This window comes from Diceros bicornis, chromosome 30 (genome assembly GCF_020826845.1).
Source record: "Diceros bicornis minor isolate mBicDic1 chromosome 30, mDicBic1.mat.cur, whole genome shotgun sequence".
NCBI classification, from domain to species: Eukaryota; Metazoa; Chordata; class Mammalia; order Perissodactyla; family Rhinocerotidae; genus Diceros; species Diceros bicornis.
The window spans coordinates 8,482,116-8,503,900 of record NC_080769.1 but is presented as its reverse complement, the minus strand read 5'-3'; the positions used below and the strand labels follow the sequence as shown (position 1 = coordinate 8,503,900).

At 58.3% G+C, this 21,785-nt stretch overlaps 2 protein-coding genes across 3 annotated transcripts in view; both read left to right on the top strand.

Moving 5' to 3' along the window:
• The first annotated feature begins 396 nt into the window (after window positions 1-396).
• On the top strand, window positions 397-10,395 carry C30H19orf38 (chromosome 30 C19orf38 homolog). The gene is made up of 7 exons (XM_058525685.1): window positions 397-601; window positions 1,653-1,958; window positions 3,834-3,926; window positions 4,910-4,937; window positions 5,708-5,751; window positions 6,638-6,675; window positions 9,755-10,395. Exons 1-7 carry the CDS (start codon window positions 571-573, stop codon window positions 9,902-9,904), a joined length of 690 nt encoding a protein of 229 aa, XP_058381668.1. The 5' UTR covers window positions 397-570; the 3' UTR covers window positions 9,905-10,395.
• A 1,429-nt stretch (window positions 10,396-11,824) lies between these two features.
• The window catches only part of CARM1 (coactivator associated arginine methyltransferase 1), a 38,363-nt gene continuing 28,402 nt past the window's right edge, over window positions 11,825-21,785 (top strand). For both annotated transcript variants that reach the window (XM_058525679.1, XM_058525678.1), the window contains exon 1: window positions 11,825-12,062. In XM_058525679.1, the coding sequence (XP_058381662.1) occupies window positions 11,840-12,062 (223 nt within the window). In that variant the 5' untranslated portion in view covers window positions 11,825-11,839. The remainder of the gene's footprint in view (window positions 12,063-21,785) is intronic.

Here is a 21,785-nt window from a genome sequence, read left to right as displayed (position 1 = left end):
GGCGTTGCTCTTCATGAGTCCTTGGGATATAATAAATGCTACTCTTAGCCCCATTCTACAGAGCAGCAAGCTGAGGCTTAAAGAAGGACCATGTCTTGCCTGAGGTCACAAAGGCGAAGCCCTAACCACAAGCCCTAGCAACCTCCACCCCATATGTTTCAACTTCAGCACTGGTTGGCCCATAGTTACTGTCTTGGGTGTGGATGTCCCAAACAGCCCACGGTCCTCACCCTTCCTCATGGCCGGGAGTTCCCTCCGGGGGAGAAAAAAAAGAAACACCCCTGCCCCCCGACCATCCCATCCGTTTTTCCCTCCCATCTGCAGAACCACAGCCACCCAGCTGCAGAGAGGTGCCAGGGTCTACCGCGCGGCTGTGGAAGGGGTGGGGACAGCACAGTGTCCCTTTTGGTGCCCAAGTGTGTGTGTGTGCAACTTCCTGCCAGTGAGGAAACCCTCAGCTCGAATCAGCCTGGTTCTCCTTTCCCTTCTCAGGCTCACAGGAGGAGTTGGCGGGGAGCCAGGCGCTGCACTGGCCTCAGCCAGACTTCCCGGCCAAACGCGGGAGGAGAGATGCCCTGGACTGTCTTGCTTTTTGCAGCTGGTGAGCTTGATGCCCCTTGCCCCGCTCCCCCCACCTCCGCGCCCCTGCCCTCTGCTCTGGGGGCAGAAACCAGTGAGGGGCTGCCCTCTCCGGGGGCTGGAGGAGGCTGAGCCCTGACAGATTTGCCCCAGAGCCTTGGAAATGGCCCAGGAGTGTGGCTTCCTCTGGTTGGGCTCCTCATCACCTCCACGGCCAGGGTGTCAGAAATGCCACCCCACTGGCGACAGTGGGGCCCACGCCCCATGACTCAGCCCCACTCGGCCTCTGCAGGCTCCTGCCTCCAGGGCTGGGGCAGCGGGAGGAACTGCTGGAGGGTGGGGGCAGGCTGGACTGGGAAGGCTGGTGTAGACCTGACCTGAGCCACTCTGCTCGGGAGCCTGGGGGCCGCTGGGGAGACACTGGTCCCTCCTTCAGGAAGCCGTACCTGGAAATCCATATTCCTCACCCCAGCCTGGGAGACAAGACAGGACCCCTCTGCCCTCCCCTCTTCCTGCTCTTCCCCTGCCCCTCCCTTCCAGCCACCCCGGCCTCCTTGAACACCGCAAACCTTTTCCATCCTCTGGGTCTTTGCCCATGCTGTTCCCTCTGCCTAGAAGGCTGTTCCCCAGCTCTTCCTATGTCACCTCCTCAGGGAAGCCCTCCGTGGCCACCCCAGCTAATGCAGCCTTCCCATTACCCTGTCTGATGTGCTGAGACTTCTTGTGTCCTTGAGAACATCAGCTCCCAGAGGCGGGCATGTCTGTCTCTCTGTCCGTCTTATTCACTGCTTGTCCCCAGCACCTAAAACAGGACCTGGGCCATAGTCAGTGCTGTTGACTGAACTAATAAGAGTATCATTGCTTTGCTATGTAATAACCACTGCTGTTATAATAAACTGACTCCTACACAGCATCCCCTCACCACGTGCTAGGCACTCGATCCTCTCACCATCGCAGTGGGGTACATAAAAATCAAGGCCCAGAGAGGGTGAGCCACTTGCCCGAGGACACACAGCCAGGTCGGCCTCGCTCTAATCATCCACCCACCCGGCCTCCCTTATTCGGCCTCACAGGCTCCTTGGCGATCCCGGCGCCGTCCATCCTGCTGGTGCGCCCACACCCCAGCAGCCAAGAGGACCCCATCTACATCCAGTGCGAGGCCCCCTCGGGCTACCCAGGGGCCAATTTCACATTGTATCAAGGGGAGCGTAAGGTCCAGCTCCTGCAGGCCCCCGCGGACCAGCTCAGGGTCACCTTCAACGTGAGTGACGGTGGCAAGGAAGCTCACGGGGAAATATTCCGCTGCCAGTATGGCGTGCTGGGTGAAGATATGCGGCCCCAGCTGTCGGAAACGAGCGAGACCTTGCACGTCTCCCCAGGTAAGACCTGCCCACGGGCCCTCACTGCCCGGAGCTCCATTTCCTCACCACTGAGCCTTCGCATGTGCTGTTCCCTCCACCTGGAAGTCGTCGCAGGACGAGCCAGATCTTTCCTCGTTTAATCATCACAGTCACCCGGTGCGATGGGTACAGCAAGTCTCCCCATTTTGCAGATGAGGAAACTGAGGCTCAAGCGATGAAGGGACGTGCTCAGGTCACCCAGCTGGCAGGTGGCAGAGCTGAGATTCCCCTGGCTTCCAGAGTCCAGGCATTAAACCTCCCCATGGCTGCACCCTCCCCTCCCAGCCACATAACATCCATGGGCACCAGCTAGGCACCGCAGATTCAGCAGCAAACGGAACAGACAATGTTCCTGCCCTCTCACACCTGACATTCCAAGGGGATGGGCACAGACGATAAACGAGGAGTCTGATAAATATTCAGTCTGCCAGCAGGGGACAAGTAAAGTGGATGAAATACAGCCTGGTAAAGGGTGTCATTTTAAATACAGAGGAGACTGGGCAGGGATGGCCTCTCTGAGGAGGTGACATTAGAGCAAAGACCTGAATGATGAGGAGCTAGGCATATGGGGTCTGGGGCAGAAGTGTTCCAGGCAAAGGAAGAAGGACATGCAAAGGCCCTGGGGCTGGAGCACACCTGGGGTGTTTGAGGAACATGGAGGTGCCCCAAACGGCTGAAGAATAGTGAGCAAGGAGGAAAGTGGGGGGAGATGAGGGCAGGGAGGTGGCGAGAAGGGTCAGGCAGGGCAGGGGGCTGGGCGTAGGCTCTGGATCAAGGGAAGGGGGAGCCTCCAGGTAGAGCCTCTGTGTCACCATCGATCAGAATTTTCCAGCTGCACAGAGCGCTTTGTTGCCAGCAGAGGCCCGTTGTGATGACAAAACAGTCTCTGTGTCCTCGAGCTCCACTATCAAAGGGCCCCTTCTCCCACCTGGGTCCTGTGGTCTCAGAGCAGGGAGGTGACAACACCTCTCCTGAATTCAGCCCCCGCTGAATGAATGAACAAGTGTTAACATTGTGAGAATACCAAGTGTGTCTCTCCTGCCTCCTGGCTTAGCTCCTGAACTCCACTAGGGTCACGGAATCTCCTCCTGGCTCCCCTGAGAGATCCCCTCTCTCTCCAGGGTGGGGCAGCCGAAACTTCGGCAGAGAAGTCAACTCTGGAGCTGTGGCTTCATGCTTCTGTGGCTGACCTCTGCATGGGCCTCAGGGTCCCCTGTGTGGCTGGGGGTGGATGTCATCTGACCCCCTGGTGCCCAGGCTCAAGCGAGCGGAACTCTTCAGGCTGCAAGTAACTAAAAACTTGACTTAAACTGGCTTCAGCAACAAAAGGGGATTTGTTGGTTTACTGAACTAAAGTCACTTGATAGTACTGACTTCAGGCATGGCTGGATCCAGGTGCTCAAAGATGTCAGGAATTATTTGCCACGTCTCAGCTCGGCTTTCTTCCATATCTTATTCTCAGGCAGCCCCTCCTCTCATGGTGTCAAAATTGTGCCCAGCAGCTTCAGATGTATATCCGTGCAGCTTTGTAATGCTGGCCAGAGGAATAAACCTCTGTTCCCAGTGGTCTAACCAAAGTCCCAGAATTAGCTCTCATTGGCTCAGCTTGGGCCATATGCCCATCCCTGAGCCAATCGCGGTGGCTGGGGGAGGGAATATGCTAATTGGCCAGACACCAAGTTTGCTAGATCCTCAGGGTGTAGCTACACCCAAGCCAAATGGTTGGGGGGCATGGGAGGAGGGCTGGCTCCCCACAGGTAACCTGGAGGAAGGACAAGTGTCCCACCTCCTGCCTGTCCCCTCAACACACACCTCCATGACCTGTCCACTCTCTCTTTTCCCACTTTTCTCCAGCGTCCTCTAGCATCCTGGTGCTCTCCTTGAGCCTGGTGGGAGCCCTCCTCCTCCTTGCTGGGCTGGTGACCATTGCCGTGGTGGTCCGGAAAGGTAACAGCAGGCAGAGAAAGCACAGCCCGCGGGCTGCCAGTGTGCAACCCTGGAACGTGTAAATGCACTCCCACCTCTTTTTTTTTGCTGAGGAAGATCTGCCCTGAGCTAACATCTGTGCCAATCTTCCTCTATTTTATGTGGGTCGCTGCCACAGCATGGCTGACTAGTGGTGTAGGGCTGCACCCGGGATCCGAACCTGGGAACCCGGGGTGCCCCAGGCCGCCAAAGCCGAGCACATGAACTTAACCACTAGGCGACAGGGCCGGCCGCCAATCATGCCCATTTTTCAGGAGCATGGAGGCACAAAACTTAGCAGCAAAGAACCCTCCAGAAGCACCATGATGGTGGTGGGCAGGGGAAATTGAAAGAGATATTTTTTATTGTGGTAAAATATACACAATATAAAATTGGCCATTTTAACTCTTTTTAGGTGTCCAGTTCAGCAGCCCTAAGTACAGTCACATTGCTGTGCAACCATCCCCACCATCCCTCTCCAGAACTTTCTCATCTTCCCAAACTGAAACTCTGTGCCCATTAATCACTAACTCCCCATCCCCCTCCCCAGCCCCTGAAATTAATATAATTAATTAATTATACAATTATATATTATATAATTATTATATTAATTATATATTTATTATCAATTATATAATTTATTATATAATTATTAATTATATAATTATATACTTATAATTAAATATAAGTATATAATTATATAAATATAATAATTATATAATTAACACATATAATTAAAAAAACAATTTTACATGCTTGCACCTTGTTGGAAGTTTTTACCCCCACACATTACTCATGTAATTGGGGTGGGGGGAGTGTTCGCAGTAGCTGTCCTGTTGAGTGGGAGAATCTTCCAGGGCGGAGGCAAGGTGGGGTGGCAAATATATGAGGGGGGCGTTTGGTTTCTTGGCTTTTTGCAACCAGGACCAAAATGTAACAAATGCTTATTTGTTTTTTCTTCCCAGTTAAAGCCAAAAATTTGCAGAAGAAAAGGTGAGACTGTCCCTGGAGACCGTCAGAGGGTGGTTTTGGGGGTAGAAATAGTCCCAGCGCAGGAGTTTCTGATGGGGCTTAAAGTCCCTAAGAGTGGGCGCGATCCGGCGACAGGAGGGCGCTTCCCGGCTGGTGGGCGCTCCGCCGAACAGCGCCCTCTGGTGGGAGGGCCGCTTAATAGGAACAGGCGCCATTTATGGGGCGCCTATGGTGTGCGGGGCGCTGCGCTAGGACGCTCTGAAGCCGGGGCTCTGGTTATCCTCACAGCAGCCCGGGAAGCAGGCACTATGAATAGCCCCATCTTACAGGCGAGGAGACTGAGGCTCAGCACTCAGTCACACCGGGAGCAAGTGGCGGAGCCTTCCTCTCATCCCTTTACCGCCAGCTGCCCAAAATGGTCGTAATTGCTCGAGAAATCCACAGTGGGTGGAGGAGAGTGGCGCCCCCTGGGGTTGTGCAGTGCCCAACTTGCAGCCTGTAGGCGGTGGCCCTGGTTCCTGGGCATCAGGGTGTCCCAACTGGCCCCAGCCTCGGCTTCTCCCTCTGAAAGATGGGTGGGCACCCTGTTGTCTGGTAGCAGAGAGCTAGCAGCAGCCCTGGGGACTGAACCCCGACTTCCCCTGGCTGTGGGGCTCCTGCGAGAGAATTTGCATCGGAGGGGGTTCAGGGAGGATGCGAGGGAGGGTGGGGAGCCGAGGCCAAGTTTAGGGCCAGGGCTTCCCTGGGACGGGCAATGGGCGATTCATCAGTTTCCCCCACATCCCTTACAGAGAGCGAGAATCCTGCTGGGCCCACATTAACTTCCCCACCACAGGTGCGTGTCTGCTCCTGGCTCCTGCCCCCCGCGGGGGGGGGGGGGGGTCACGGCCTCAAAACGCTTTGGGGTCTCATTACTCGCTACTGAAGCTCTTCTGCGGCTGCTCACTTCCCCGAGGGTCAAGAACGCACCCTCCTCCCGTTGCCTCCCTTGTCGTGTCCCCCCGGGCGCTGGGTGCGCCCACGGCCCCCGGCCCCTCCTCAGGGGGCGCCCCGCCTGTGGTCCAGCACGTGTCGTTCTGCAGGCTTCCGCCAGGGGGCGAGAGGGAGGCCGCCAGTCCGGGCTGTGCGGTGCTCGCGGAGGGGAATGCAGGAACTCGGTTCTCTGTCCTTTCGCTGTCTCACACGTTTGTTGAGCACCTACTGTATGCTAAGATCTGGGGGCTGTGCGGGGTGGGGAGTTCTCGCGATGACCAAGGCAGAGGTGGTCTTTGCCCCAAGGCCCCCTACTCCAGTGGGGAAACGGCCCATGGCGCTGGACCCTGTCTGGGGCTGGGAGGGTGGTCCCCGGGGAAGGTGATGGTTAAGCAGAGAGCTGCAGGAGGAGCAGGGGGTCGCTGGGTGAAGAGTGGGCGATTGGGAGAGAGCCTGGGGCGGTGGAGGAGCTGAGAGGTGTTCCAGAAAGCGCGAGTTGGGACGAGGCCCCCGTTTTCCGGAGGCGCCCCTTTCCTGAAGGAGGGCGCTGAGCAGAAGGGGGACACGGTTCAGTTTGCAGCTGTGCGCAGCTCTCCCTGCAGAATGGGCTGGAAGGGGGCACGCAGGCTGCTGGGAAACGGACCCCACACCCTTCCTCACGGGCGCCTCGGGGCCTGTGGGCTCGGGGCAGGGTGGTGCGCGGGGCATCTGAACTGACCCCAGTCCTGCTTGTCCCCTCTCTGTTCCAGACATGTCCTTCGATAACTCCCTGTTCACCATGTCGTCGGTAAGTCGTTCCGTTTCTTGGTCCCGGTTTTCTGCTGACTGTCCTAACCGGGGGAAGACGGGACCACCTCCGCGCGGGGTCGACCTGTTGTCTCTGGGCGTCGGGGCCCTGGGAAAAGCCCAGAATCGCTGAGCGGGGATGGTCTGTGAGCTGAGAATTGGCACTGAAGAGTCCCGGGGCGTTGGAGGTGGTCACGGTGTCCAGGCCTTCGTGTGGCACTGGGCAGACCCCCCCCTCGGGGTGCTTGCTGTCGGGGTCAGCGCTGCCTTTGTACTCAGGCCGGCCCCTCAGAATGGCGACAGGGGACTCGGGGCGACCTGGTGGCTTCTGTGGGGTCGTGGAGCCTTGTGACAGTCTGATGCGCACAGTGGTCCCCTCCTGGTATAAAGAAAAGCCAACTTTTGTGTTCAGTTTCAGGCATGTGAGCTTAAATGTCCCGTTGTGCATTTCTCTTCCGGGGTGAGGGTCTCACCACGCCCCCCACCCCTAGCAAGGGGCGTTGCCCCCCCCACCCTGAGCACGCAGTGTCTGGGCTGGGATTTGAACCTGGGTCTCTGAGATTCCTCTGCACAGCTGCATCGTGGGGTGGACTTGGGGTTTGTACTTTATTATAATTTTTTTACTAAGTTAGGGATATCTGAGCCATGGAGACCATGGGCCAAGGAACTATCCAGCCAGCTCCTCTCCACGCAGAGAGGGGTACAGGTGGCCCACTCAAGGTGGCCTCAGAGGTCCCATTTGGACAACTGGACGCTGCCAGACTGCCATTAGGGAGCCTAGGGTGCAGTCGGTCGGCTTGGGGCACCATGATGGGGGGGAGGGTTGGACAGGTTCAACACACCCTTTCTGGGCGTCTGGACAAGAACAAGACGAGGCCCTTACTCCCTCGGAGCTCTGATTTCTACGCGGGGAGACAGACTAGGGGGGGAGGAGAGGCCGGGAAGCTGGCTTCTCACTTAGGTGGGAGATCCAGGACGTCCCGGAGATGGGCGACAAACAGGAGGTAGCTACGGAAGGTTGATCCAGGCTCGGGACGCGTTCTTGGTTCGGCCCAGTATAGCTGAGGTGGAGCGGAGTGAGGAGCCGAGGGGGGCCCCGCGGAGAACTTCAACTTTTACCCCAAATGAGGTGGGAGCCACGGAGGGTTCGGAGCAGCGGAGGGAGGGGACCCGAGTCCGCTGCTCACGGGCGCCCTCTGGCGGCTGCAGGGAGGATAGACTGGGGGGGCGTGGACGGACTGGCGCCGCGGGACCGCGGCGGAGGCGGCTGCCTCCGGGCTCGCGAAGTGATGGGTGGTCTGGACTAGTGTGTTGGCAGCGGAGGTGGAAGAAACGAACGGATGCAGGTCAGCTGGATTCAGCGGAGGGGAACCAATGCACTGATTTTGGATTGGACGAGTGGGTGGAGGGAGGAGGAGGAGGTGTGGGAGAGTCCTGGAGAGGGGCGGGCTTGGAGGGACAAGAGAGCGGCCCTGTCACCCGGTGATGCCCAAGAGCGGATGAGTCTGGAGTTCAGCAGAGGAGCAGGGAAGTTTAAACTGGCCCCCTGTCCCTGGTACACAGATGGTGGGAAGGAAGGACCTTGGCACTGGCCGGCTCAGCCCTCTGAGGTCCCAGCTCTGGGAACAAATCCTGAGCTGTTAAGAAAAACCCAGCAGGTAGGGCAAGTTCTAAAACTTTCCTTGAGAAGCCACACTGCTCAAGGCACAGCCTGGTGATTTTTCAGGGTTTTTTTTTTTTTTTTTGGTGAGGAAGATTGGCCCTGAGCTAACATCTGTGCCCATCTTCCTCTATTTTGTATGTGGGTCGCTGCCACAGCGTGGCTGATGAGTGGTGTAGGTCCACACCCCCGGATCTGAACCCACGAACCTGGGCTGCCAAAGTGGAGTGCACGAATGTAACCGCTATGCCGCGGGGCCAGCCCGTATGCTCACACTTTTAACACAAATGATAGCATGCTATCCACACTGTTATGCACAGTGCTTCTTTTCCTTAACAGTAAATTCTAGTGATCTTTTCTAGTTTCTTTTTTTTATTGTGGTAAAATATACATAAAATTTACCATTTCAGCCATTTTTAAGTTCAGTGGCATTAAGCACATTCACATGGTTGTGCAACCATCACCACCATCCATCCCCAGAACATTTCCATGTTCCAAACTGAAACTCTGTCCCCGTTAAACACTAACTCCCTATCCCCCTCCCCAGCCCCTGGCACCCGCCATTCTACTCTCTGTCTCTACGGATTTGCCTATTTTGGACATTTTATAGAGAAATGATGCCACACAATGTTCATCCTTTTTGCGTCTGGGTTATTTCACTGAGCATAGTGTCTTCAAGGTTCATCCATGTTGTGGCTGTGTCAGAATTTCACCCCTTTTTATGGCTGAATAATATTCCATTGTCTGGATACACCACGGTCATCCGTCAATGGACACTTAGGTTGCTTCCACCTTTTGGCTATTGTGAATCATGCTGCTGTGAACACGGGTGTAGAAATATCTGTCAGAGCCCTTGCTTTCAATTCTAGTTTCTTTCTGAAGCATCAGAAAGCTATCCTGTTGGCTGAAATATCAGAAATGAAGCAGCTGACAGGGGCCGGCCCCATGGCCTAGTGATTAAGTTTGTACACTCCGCTTTGGCAGCCCAGGTTGGCAGGTTCAGATCCTGGGCATGGACCTACACCAGTCGTCAGCCATGCCGTGGCGGTGACCCACATACAAAATAGTGGAAGACTGGCACAGATGTTAGCTCAGGGCTAATCTTCCTCAGCAAAAAAAAAAAAAAAAAAAGAGGAAGATTGGCAATGGATATTAGCTCAGGGCGAATCTTCCTTTGCTGAGGTCACACCAGTAGGACGAGGTGGAGCTGGGACTTGAACCCGGGGTGCCTGGTCCCCTGTTCAGCAGAGAGGAAGGCAGGAGGGCAGAAGGCAGGACCAGGGTCCTGAAGCTGTGAGGTGCCTGTGTGTGTGTGGGGGGGGGGTGAGATGAGACCTGAGGGACTGGGGGAGTCTCAGAACATGGGGAAGCCCGAGATCCTGAAATCACGCGGTTCTCTATTTTTCTTCCCCAAACAAAGAAAATGACTTTGGAAGGAGACACGGCCACCACGGATGCTCACTCAGGCTCCGCTGTGACACCTGGCAGTTCCGAGTCCCGGAAGAGGCCCACCTGCACACCATCCTCGCCTGAGCCCCCGGAATTCAGCACTTTCCGGGTCTCCCCGTGAGGCCGAGGATCGGGGGCCCCTCTCTCTGTGTCCGTGCGCCCCCCATTCAGCCCTCTCCCTTGAGCTGGCCGGGTGCGTGGGGCCAGAGGTCCCTCCAGCTACTTCGGGGGCCTGGCTGTCTCTCTCTCAGGGAATTGAACAGAGGAGACGAAGGGGGCCCCTGGCCTTGGCACCTACCTCACAGAGGAGCAGGAGTGGGAGAGGGGGCGCGGGCATTGGCCTGGAGCCTGGATGGAAAGCAGGAAGCTTCCTTTTGGATTCCCAGCTTCTCAGACCTCCAGGGAAAGAGACGTTAGGAACCCTCTGGCCCCCAGCTGGGCCACAAGAGGTCTGAGCTCTGCACACACCCCTCTGATTCCCCCCATCTTCCAGCCACACCTGACTGGGCCAACCCGACTGGGTTTTTGGATCATGGGGTACCCAGGGTATGTTCTGAGTGTCTGCCCTGCTGGCATGCCTAAGTTATTAATTATAACGCGTGTTGAGCTCTTTCCAAGGCGTCTGTGGAGTGTAATCCTTCAAGCCCGGGATCTCTGGGGTCCAATCACCCGATGCCTGGGGGGAGGGGGAGTACCCCTCAAATGCATGCAGTCAGGGTGGTGTGTGGGGAGGCCCATGGGGGTGCGGGGAGGGGGCAGTGCCACGCGGAGTCTCTGCTCAAGTCCTTGCACTGGTGGGTAGAGGAGGTGGACTGATGAGGATGGGGCAGAGGGACACGGGGAGAATGAGTAGGTCCAGGGAAGGGCGCGAGCTGGGCAAGATGGGAAGAGGCCGCAAGCCTCTCTGGGTCCCCCAAAACGGAGTGGGGCCCTGGAGCAGTGGAGGGGGGACTTGGAGGGAAGATGTGTGTGGATGCTCTGCTGGGTTCACTGGCCAGCCATCACTGGGGGAAGGGAGAGTAACTGGGGGAGGGAAGGGGCTAAGGGAGGGGTCCAAGAATATTTTGTGGGGGAGGAGACCGTGAAGGGCCGAGGATGGAGGAGGAGGGCGCTGTGGGAAGGGGACGGAGACGATCGGGAAGAGACAAGGCGCGGTGGACCGCCGGGGAGAGGGCTTTCCCACAGGCTGTTCACGCCCTGCGAGAGGCCGAGCCCCACCGCAAACTGCTTTCCCAGCCCGGCGGGCTGGGGGCGTGGCCACGGCGGGGCGTGTCCCTAATCCTGGCCCCGCCCCTCACGCCGGCCCTCCTGGAGAGCCAGGTGCCTCACAAAGCGAGGCCCTGTGGGCGGGAGCAGGGCCGGGATAGGGGCGGGGCCCAGCTGCGACGAGGCCCCGCCCCTCCGCGTGCCGCCTCACAAAGCCGGGCGGGGCCAGGGGCGGAGCCCAGCCTCAGGGGCGTGTGGACGCCGGCGGGCGTCAGACCCGCCCCCGCCGTTCCCCGGGCCGGGGAGCCGCCTCACAAAGCGCGGCCGTTGGCGCGGGGCGGGGCCCGGGGCGTGTCCGCGAGGCCTAGCCCCGCCCCCTAACGCGCGCTCCCGCCCCTCCCCGCCACCCCCGGTCGTCCGCACCCGCACCGCCTTACACAGCGCGGCCGTCGAGCCGCGCCGGGCTGGGGGCGTGGCCCAGGCTGGGGGCGTGTCCGCGCGGCCGAGCACCGCCCCCTGACGCACGCTCCGGCCCCCGCTCTTCCTGGGCGGTGGAGCCACCTCACAAAGCGGCGACCGTTCGCGCGGGGCGGGGCGGGGCGGGGCCGACTCCGCCCCCCGTCGCGCCTGCTCCCCGCGCCAGAGCCGCCGGCAGGGGGCGCTGCGCCGCGGGGCCGGGCCGTGGCGGCGGTGGCGGCGAGGCGGCGCGTGGCCTGCAGGCGGCGCTGCCCGGCTCGGCCTCGGCCTCGGCCTGCGCGGCGGCGGCAGCGGCGGCGGCGGCGGCGGCGGCCTGGGCCCGGGCGCGGCGGCGGCGGCGGCGGCGGCGGCGGGGCCTGGAGCCGGATCTAAGATGGCAGCGGCGGCGGCGGCGGCGGCGGGGCCGGGCGCGGGCGGCGCGGGGCCGGCGGTCCCGGGCGGCGCGGGGCCCTGCGCGGCCGTGTCGGTGTTCCACGGCGCCCGCCTGCTCACCATCGGCGACGCGAACGGCGAGATCCAGCGGCACGCGGAGCAGCAGGCGCTGCGCCTCGAGGTGCGCGCCGGCCCGGACGCGGCGGGCATCGCCCTCTACAGCCGTGAGTGGGGCCCGGGGCCGGGGGGCGCGCTGCGGGGTCCGTGGGGCCGAGCCCGGGAGGGGCCCCGAGGAAGGGGTGCGCAGGGACGATGTCAAGGGACAGAGAGGAAAGAGGGCGTGCGTGGTGGCCGGAGGCGGCCGGAGTGCGCAGGGAAGCGGGAAATGGGGAGTGAGGGCCCTGAGATTGGGAGGGGTGGGCAGGAAGTGGGGGGCCGAGAGTGGAAGGGGAGTTGGGCGGAAGCTGGGGGGAAGGGAGGGGAGGGGGCCCGGGGTGGGCGAGAGGTGGGAGTCTGGGTGCGGGTGGGGCCGCCCCGGGGGGGAGGAAGGTGGGCTGTGGGCAGCCTCTGGCCATCTCGGGGGACCCCCTGGACCGCTATGGACAGTCGGAAAGTGGTGCCCAGTCTGGGGCGGCCTGCAAGACCCGGTTCCAGCCATCTGGAGGGCTTGGCCTTGCGGACCCCCGAGTGGGAAACTTCTAGATCTGGGGAGAGGGCCCATGCGAGCCGCTGGAGGTGCCCCTGGTGGAAACGTGGACGGGGAGGGCCCCGTCTTGCTGCCCGGCTCCGAAGTAAGAGGTAACCCAGCCGCCTCCTCCTCCGCCACGGTTCTCCGATCTTCCTTTTGGGGGATGTGAGAAGCTGGTTATCTATTCAGAAGCTAGTTTCAAAACTGATGTTTCAGTGGAAAAAAGAAATCACGAACGTGTTGGCCAAGGACCCCGAGTCTTCCTAGTTCATCCGTTTTCTTTCTCTTGTTCCTCTGGCTTCTCTGTCCCCTGATGCCACTGTTCACGTTTTGCTATTCTGTTTCATTCAGTTTTGTCCCTCAGGGTTTCTTGCAGTGACGCTCTGAGGAGGCCTTTGGTGCCATTAGCCTGTGTGAATATTTTGCCACTTCGGGAACGGGGTGTTCGGAAGGGAAGTGTGTGGAGTGGTTGGTTCACACAAGGTTCTCCCCCCTCCTCGACTTGGAAGATTTAAACTAAGGGAGCTGTGTCTGTTTGCCAGTGTCGCATCTCTCTTGCTGGGGCAGAGGTTGGTCCTCTTGGAGCAGAGGAGAGGGAAGAAGTGTATGCTGGGTGGGCATCAGAGCCCAGGACAGACACTTAAGCTCCCTCTTAATCTCAGCAGGATCCCCCAGCTGATAAGGATGGCCATTCATTCAGCAAGAATTAACAGGGAACAGAATAAAGTCAGGCAGCGTTTCTCAAACTGGGGTCCCAGGGCTGCTCCTCAAAAGAGTTCCAGGAGAGTCAATTTTTCCTTTGTAAATAAACTTTTTTTGATTTTAGAACAGTTTTAGGTTTATAGAATTATTGGGGAGATAGTACAGAGAGTTCCCATATACTCCACACCCAGTCTCCCCAATTCTTCACATCTTTCTTTGGGAGTTTGTACTTCTGTGTTTTTGTTTTGTGGATAATCTCGAAATGATTCTGAGTTATAACACTTCTCTTTTCGAGGTAATTCGTAACTGAAGCGTTCGGAAGGAGGAGAAAGTCCACGTTTCTCAAACTGAGATCTTCTGTCTGGGATGATACAGTCTCAGGAGTCAAAGAACTTTTTTCCTTTATGCTCAGATAACGTTGGTGTGGGTTCTGGAGTCAGCTGAACCTGGTTCTGATAGTTTCCCAGGGCTGCCGGAACAAACTTGGTGGCTTAAACAAAAAGGGATGCACTGTCTTACAATCCACGGCCAGAAGTCCGAAATCAAAGTGTCAGGGAGGCCACACTCCCTCCAGAGGCCCTGGAGGAGAATCTTTTCTTGCCTTTTCCAGCTTCCGCGGGCTGCATGCGGTGCTTAGCTTGCGGCAGCACATCTCCGGTCTCTGCCTCTGTCTCCACGTGGCCTCACCCCTGTGTCTCTCTGTCTCTTGTCCTCTAAGGACACCTGTCATTGGATTTAGGGCCCACCCTAAATCCAGGATGATTTTATTTTTAAGAGCCTTAAGGTCATCTGCAAAGACCGTTTTTCCAGATAAGGTCACTTTCACAGGTTCCTGGGGTCAGGGCTTGGACATATGTTTTAGGGTCCACTACGTGGGCTAGAGCGGTGCCCGCCAGTCGCTGGGGGTCTCTGTGGCTCATTGGTGGAGCGGGGGTGATGAAAGGACTGTGTGGCACAGCGTGTTTGCTCCATAAGTGAACACTTCTGTGGAGTGGCACCTGCTCCCGTAATGGGCTGGTGATGGCGTCCAAGTTGGCTGGTCGCTGCCCAGGGCGAGGCCGCCCTGGTTCCCGAGCAGCCTGGAGCACGCGGTGCGCCGGAGGCATTGCTCTGAATCGTGCCTGGGTGGGGGAGTGCAAAGTCCCAGGGCTGGGGCACAGGGCTGTGCACCTGGATCTGAGAGCACTGGGCGCTGGCTGACGGTCCCCTGGAAAAGTCAGAGATGGTCCAGCCACTGGGGGGATGCCTGGGGACGTGGCAGCTGGACAGGTCAAGGAGGAGCGCCCCTCATGACTTGGGGGTGAACCAGGCTGCTGGGGGCTTTAGGCCTTCTCTTGGGATGAACTTCCTTCACTGGCCTCAGCGTGTTCCAACCTGGACCCTTCTGGGATCTGGATGCCTTGGCCAGCCCTGTTCCGCTCACCTGTCCCTCACGAGGCGGCATCCTGCAAGCTGCTTGTGATTCCACACCCCTGAGATTCGAATCTCTGTGTGGATGGGGACAGGGACGTGGGCCGAGACACCCACAGGAATCTCCCAGTGCCTCACACGTGGGAGGTGAGCCCGAGGTGTCCTTGGTGCTGGCGAGGGTTCTGAACGTGGAGTCTGACTGGGGTGGGGCACCAGCCGTGTGGCCTTGAACTAGCATTTCACCTCCCGAGCCTGTTTCCTTATCTGTAGCAATACTCACCTGCACACAGCCTCGGTTTCCTCATCTGCAATGGGAGTAATGCCACTGGGGGCCCAGGAATGTGGGGGAAGTGGACCTCGGGGCTGTGGAGCAGGGGCCTGGCGGTGAGCAGTAGATACTTCTTTCTTTCTTTCTTTCTTTCTTTTTTTTTTTTTTGTTGAGGAAGATTGGCCCTGAGCTAACATCTGTTGCCAATCCTCCTCTTTTTGCTGAGGAAGGTTGGCTCTGAGCTAACACCTGTGCCCATCTTCCTCTATTTTGTATGTGAGACGCCACCACAGCATGGCTTGATGAGCGATGTGTCAGTCCATGCCCAAGATTTGAACCTGCGAACCCTGGGCCGCTGAAGCGGAGCACGTGAACTTAACTATACCACCGGGCCGGCCCAAGCAGTGGATATTTGTATAGATATTATTGACAATGGTGTTATTGGTGTGGAGTGGTGAAGTGGCCTTTCTAGAAGGGAGCCCCTTATGCTGCCAGCTGTCTCGCACGCCCAGCAGATGGGAGAGGGACCCCTGGGCTGCCGCCTCTGCCTCAGGCAGGGCGTGGGGAGCAGGACACAGGCCCTGTTCCTTGACGTCTGCACCCTCCACGTGGGAAAGGGCAGCTGCAGAAGGCCCTGTCCCAGTCACCCCGCAGTGAAGGGTAACCCCCCCCACCCGTCTTGCCACTTGAAGTCACCCTGGCCTGTTTCCATGGCATTGGCCACATGGCAGCTACCAAAACCAGGCCATTTTCCCTGGGCAAAGGTGCAGGCATCGCTGGCCTTGAGGAAGCTTTGGCACGGCCTCTGGAGTTCCTGGACGCAGGGAGCCCTCCCCTTGAAGGAAAGCAGCCTCTCTGGGACGCCCGTTGTGGGGCAGAGGGCAGAACAGACTCTCAGTTCCGCAGCCCCATGGCGGTCTTTCTGGAGATGACTGTGTCACCTTTCTTTCTTGGTCAGCTCGAGTCAGTTTGGCTGGTTCTCTGCACTCCCCACCCCCTTGGCTGCGAAGCGATGTACAGGGCCGGCTCCAGTGGGGGCTCAATTTCAGTTTGTGTTGGGGGGGCATGCCAGGATGTGGAAACCCCAGAGAAAAACCCTTTGTGGAGACAAGGTGAAGAATGGCCGGCTGCCACAGCACCGGGGGCCTGTGACTTCCTTCAGTCACCCTCCCAGAACCCCCCTGACAGCTGGGGGAGGGGGAGAGGGTACAGAAGAGTGTGTCGTGGCCTCTGCCTTTAGGACATTCAGTGTCGAGCTGGGGCAACAATGGAGAAAGTTAGTACCACTGGAAGGCCCGTCACGTTTCAGTGGCACCTGCAAGTTGCTCCTGGCTGCTAGCATTTATTGAGCATTTACTGTGTACCAGGCTCTGCATACATGTGTTGGCAGACTCAAATGCTTGACCTTGGGGGCAGCTGGGGGAGGGGTAACACTATAATTCAGGGCTTGTGGGCAAACTTGGGCCTGTGGGCTGAATCGGGCCTGTGGCGTATGTTTAAACAGTCAGAGCTAAGGGAGATTTGTACATTTTTGAAGGTTGATTAAAAAAAAAAAAAGTAGGGGCCAGCCTGGTGGCCTAGTGGTTAAGTTCGGCACACTCTGCTTCAGCATCCCGGGTTCGCGGGTTTGCATCCCGGGCGCAGACCTACACCACTCGTCAGCCATGCTGTGGCAGCGACCCACATACAAAATAGAGGAAGACTGGCACAGGTGTTAGCTCAGGGACAATCTTCCTCAGCAAAATAAAATAACCCAAAGAAGAATATTCAACTGAGACCATAGTGTCTTGCAAAACCTAAAATATTCGCTTGTGGCCCTTGACAGAAAAGGTTTGTGGACCCCTGGGATGAATGCATGAAATGGACGGGAGCGGGAGGGAGTGTGGCTCGGCCCAGCCAGGGTTGCCAGATCTGCCAGAGCTTTAAGAGAAAGGAGAAGCCTTTCTTTGTGTCCGTGTTTGTTTTGATTGGGAAGGTCCTGGTTGCTCAGGCCAGATCGAGTACACTTTCTGGACTGTGGCCCTGGCTGTGTGTTACCGCTAGTCCTTAGCACAGTCCTGGGAGGTCAGGGACTCCGATCCTGTTTTATTGGTGGAGAAACGGGTGGGAGTGTGTGACCGAGTGACGTGCTGGCAGGTGGCAGAGCTGGCTTTGGAGTTCGCGGCTCCTGGACCCGCTGTCTCAGTGCAGAGTGGTAAAGATGATCAGGATTCAGTTTATCCGTGCATGGCAGAGACCCAAAGTGGCAGTGGCTTAAACAAGAGGGCATTTTATTTTCTTTCTTTCTTTATTTTTTCTGAGGAAGATTGGCCCTGAGCTAACATCTGTGCCAGTCTTCCTCTATTTTGTATGTGGGACACTGCCACAGCATGGCTGCTGACGAGTGGTGCAGGTCTGCGCCCGGGAACTGAACCTGGGCCGCCACAGCGGAGCATGCCAAACTTAACCACTAGGCCACGGGGCTGGCCCCGATGGCATTTTATTTCTTGTGGTGTCACGCTGAAGGCTGGAGTTTGGCAGACCAGGGCTGGTGTGGAGGCTCCAGGAAGTCCTTGGACAGACCTAGATCCTTCCAGCCAACTCCCCTCTGCCATTCCTGGGGTGAGGTCTTGTCATCATGGACCAGCATGGCAGCTGGAGTCCAGCCATTGCACCTTGCTTTCCAGACAGCAGGATAAAGGAAGGGACAAAGGGTGCCAAGGGCAGAGGCCAGGCGTCTGGTAAGGAAGATTTCCAGAAGTTTTCATCCCATTGGCTAGAATGCAGTCACATGGCTGTAGCGAGCTGCAGAGGAAGCTGGGAAATGTAGTTTTTTAGTCTAAGTGACCATGTGCTCAGCTAATTTCAGGGTTTCTCTTCCTGGGGGAGAAAGGGAGAACAGACACTGGGGGACAGTCGCCTTCGCCACCGTGGGTAGGATGTGGACGCAGCCAGAGTGTTGGGAAGGATATTGCTGGTTTGTGGAGAGGTGCTCACGTAGGTGGGGGTGGAGATGGCAGCCTGGCCTGGAGCACAGGGGTCCCTCTGAGGAGTGGAGGAGGCAAGTGAGGGGGGCGGGTGACAAGGTTGGGCCCAAGTCATGTTTACAAGTGACAGGGCCTTTTCCTGTATATGGGCAGGAGCTGCCCACCGTTTTTGCCCGGGGCTTAACGTGATAAAAATGGTATTTCTGAAGATGATTCTAGCAACAGGTTATGGTATAGACAGGAGCAGGGGGAGAGAAGCCTGCGGAAGCTTCTAGTCTAGGAACACAACAGGAGTGTAACTGAATAGTTTCACCTTAGCCTGCCCCAGAAGCATATCAGAGGCCCAGAAGCTGTGTTACGGAACAAGAGGTGAATTCTGCCCAGGGCGTCGGGGACAGGATGGCAAGGGCCGTGACCCATGGCCAAGGGTTGTGAGTGAGTTGCCTGCAGGGTTTGCTTGATTGTGTGGTTAAAATACAAGTAGACTCCTAATATTTTTTAAATCAGGTGATTTCACATCAAAATCTGACTTTGGAGTTCTGAAAAATCAGAAGGGCTGGCAACCCCAGGCCTACAGCCCCAAGGCTGCGCTGGATACCAGTGCCACCTTCAGAAGGGGCGTGCCGCCCTAATAGTCCAGCATCCCCTCCCTGCTCGCCGCCCCCCCCAACACGGAGGCCTCGTGCCAGTAGCCATTTGTTGTCTCCCTTGTAGTGGTTCGCTTAAAATAGAGAGGCATTTCTCTGAACCACCGAGTCCCAAGCTGGCCCTGCCTCCAGGCCCCGCCCACTGCCACCTCCCAGCCCCTCCCCTTCCTCACCTCCACCTGTGCCCACGCGGGCCCACAGCCCCTCATGGGCAGTTTGGGGAATCCAGAAGTTCCGAAAACAGAGCTTGGTACTCATTTGACAGCAAATCTAACTCCTAAGTCGGCAAAATCCCACCCGAGCCGCCACGTGGGGCTTTGTAATCTCTGCGTGTCCTGTTTAGTACGACTGTTAATGCGGTTTGCTGCAGGATCATGCTTGGTTACAGACGTTGCCATGCTCTGCGTGGATCATTTACGTTATCTGTTGCCTTTATAAAATCCAGAAAACTTGTCACCTGAAACTCCTTTGGCCCACGTGTTTCAGTTATGGTAAGCCCTGTCGTTGGCCCGTATGTGAGATCATGGGTAGAAAGTGGCCGGCGCCTGGTAAGCGAGCGCGGGCATTACACGTGGGGGGCTGGATGAGGTGGGCGTGCAGGGCCTTTCGCCGGAAGGAGGAGGATGGGTGAACTCCCTGATGATGGTGAGGTGCCAGGCCTCGGGCCAGGTCAGAGTGACCTGAATGGGGGAGGCTCAGGGGCCCTTGGCGACAGGTGAGGGAGCCTGCGCTGTGTCTGGCATCCACTCAGGAACCCGGGGAGGTGGTGAGTTTGCCGGGACATCGGGGAGATACCCATCCCAGAGAGGGCGGACGGAGGACCAGGCCAGGCCGGACGTGGCTGCTGTGGGTGGAGAGTTCAGGCAGCTCAGAGCTAAGGCCCTGGGGAGAGGTGTCCCACGACCCCCTGAAATTGTGCACCGTTTTCCATAGGACAAGAATAGGTGGCTTTGACCTCGGACAAGCTTTCTTGGTTGTAGAAAAGGAGTGACAGTGGCACCTCTCTGGAGGGAACACGTAGGATGCTTCGCTCTATGTGGCTGGCTCTGCGTACACCCCGTGGTGTGCTGTTGCTTCTCTGTGCATTTTTCTGGGGAGAGTCTCCCCTACTTTTTTGTTGTTGTTATGGAAACCATTTTAATGCTAGGAAAATGTCTTCACCAACTATTCAGGGAAGCTGTAGGGCCTGGCCCACATCCCACAGGACCTGGGCCCCCTGTGCAGCCACTCACTGAGCCATAGCCCCCGCGAGGCTCCCCGACTTCTGATGGCCCTCAGAGGGCTCTGTGCCCCTAGCAGGGCTGACAGCCCCTGGAGGAAGCGCCAGGCTGGGGAGTGAAGTGGATGCCCCTGGCTTGTAAGGGGTGGGGGTGGTCGGTGAGGGAGGTGGGGCCTGGGGGGTCGGCTTTGAAAGGGCAGGAGCGAGAGGTCAGCAGTGTCGGCTCCTGCTGGGAGGTCAGAGGTCAGAGCGAGCTGGAGAGCCAAGGGGAGGTCACTGGATTTCTGATCAGGAGGAGCAGCCCCCGTGGAGGGCTGGGCTGGGGGCGGGGACACGGCCAGATGGCAGGTCTCGGGGAGTGGATGAGGGAGCAGGGCCCACCAACCGTTCTTTGAGGATGGGGAGAGCCGACCTTTCATTCTTTCAACCAGGAGCGCGGATGGAGGGCGGACTCGCTGTCTTGATTGCGGTGGTCACCACTCCTCTAACTTGAAACAGCAGAACTTCACTGAGCGTCTGCAGTGTGCCAGTAATTGTGTTAGGAGCGGGGGATCCAGTGACCCTGGAGATGAGTGCACAGGCCCACATTTGCGGGCCGGGGGGGGTGGGTGACAGGCGCTGTCAGCAGTCACCTGAACACCTAGTGCTTAGTGGTCTCACTGCCTCGGGGGACGTAAAATGAGCTGAGGCGTGAGGATGCTGGGGGAGGCGCTGCTGCGGGTGGGTGGGGGGTGAGGTGGGGGGGTGGTCAGAGATGGCCCCCCTCTTCAGGGTGGGGCATTAGAGCCGCCAGGAGAAGAGCAGGTGAGGAAGAAGGAAGGCACAGTGGGGCCTGGGGCCAAGTCCCGCCTCCGCGCCTCACCGTCTGGGTGACCTCTCTGTACCTCAGTTTCCTCGGCTGTCGCGTGGGGACCTTGATAGCATCTGCCTTAGGGAGTGATTGTGAGTTGTGAGCTAATAGAAGTAAAGTGCTTAAAATCGTGTCTGCTACCTGGCAGGCAGGCAGGCAGGAAGACCCGCTCCTGGAGTGAGCCTGTGTGCCCGGCATGGCCGAGGGCAGCCAGCGGCCAGCGTGGCTGCAGCAGGGCGCACAGGGGCGGGGGAACCCCCAGCAGAGGCTTGTGTGTATTCCAAGAGCATTGGGCAGGTAAGTGACACCTGTGGTTGTGTCTGGGCGCAGGCCCTGGTCTGTCTCCTGTCCTTTCCTAGGGGGGTCATCCTGGGTTAATGACTCAGTCTCCTGGCTCTCAGCTTCCTTGTTGGTGCTGAGGCTCCACTGAGGGGCTTAGCTGGTGGCAGGTGGCCTTGGCCAGGGTGGATGCCTGTGCCTGGACTGTGGGCACAGCCCTGCACATGTAAGACACGATCCCCACCCCCGCACACTCCCAGTTTTGGGGAGCAGAGAGAAGGCGGACGAACCCCATCGTGCCCCTGCAGGGGATGTGGCCCAGGAGCCAGCCTGAAGAGAATGGTGGCCGAGGAGCTAACGTGGGGGCCGGAGGCCACCGGCCAGAGAGAGAGTTGGGAAGGAGGGAACCCGTGGGGACGGGGACAGGGGCTTGGCTGGGGTGCCAGCTGCTCCCAGGGCAGCTGGGGCCTGCAGTACTTCTGGGTCAGGCCTGCTGCTGTCCTGGGTCCCTGTCTCCCTCCGGCAGGCTGAGGGCCAGGCCTGCTTTGCATTACCTGGCTGGAACGTTCTGCTGTCCTCCTCCGGGGCGGCAGCAGCCCTCTGGAGGTGATGATTGGCAAAGGCTGTGGGGCCTTGCCTTGACTTGACCTTGCGACCCTGGCCCGGTGACCGTGGTTCTCGCTTCAGTGTCTTCCTGGAAAATGGAGGGCGGTTTTGAGGAGGGTGTTGGCCCAGCACACACAGCGGGTGAAGAACACGGTGTAATGTTCCGTTGGTCTCCTAAACCTGCTGTGCGGTCTGGAAGGGAAGATGTGGCCCAGGTGTGGGGGCCGATCCTCAAACCCCGAGGCAGTACAGGTCCAGCTGCGGAGGGTACAGAGAGGTGGCCTTCGAGATCCCGCTCAAGCCCCTTCTGGT

Coding starts and splice junctions, on each gene's coding strand:
- C30H19orf38 (XM_058525685.1), top strand. CDS start 571: ATGCCCTGGACTGTCTTGCTTTTTGCAGCTG. Junction 3,927..4,909: donor TGCCGTGGTGGTCCGGAAAG/GTAACAGCAGGC, acceptor TTTTCTTCCCAG/TTAAAGCCAAAAATTTGCAG. Junction 4,938..5,707: donor AAAAATTTGCAGAAGAAAAG/GTGAGACTGTCC, acceptor CATCCCTTACAG/AGAGCGAGAATCCTGCTGGG.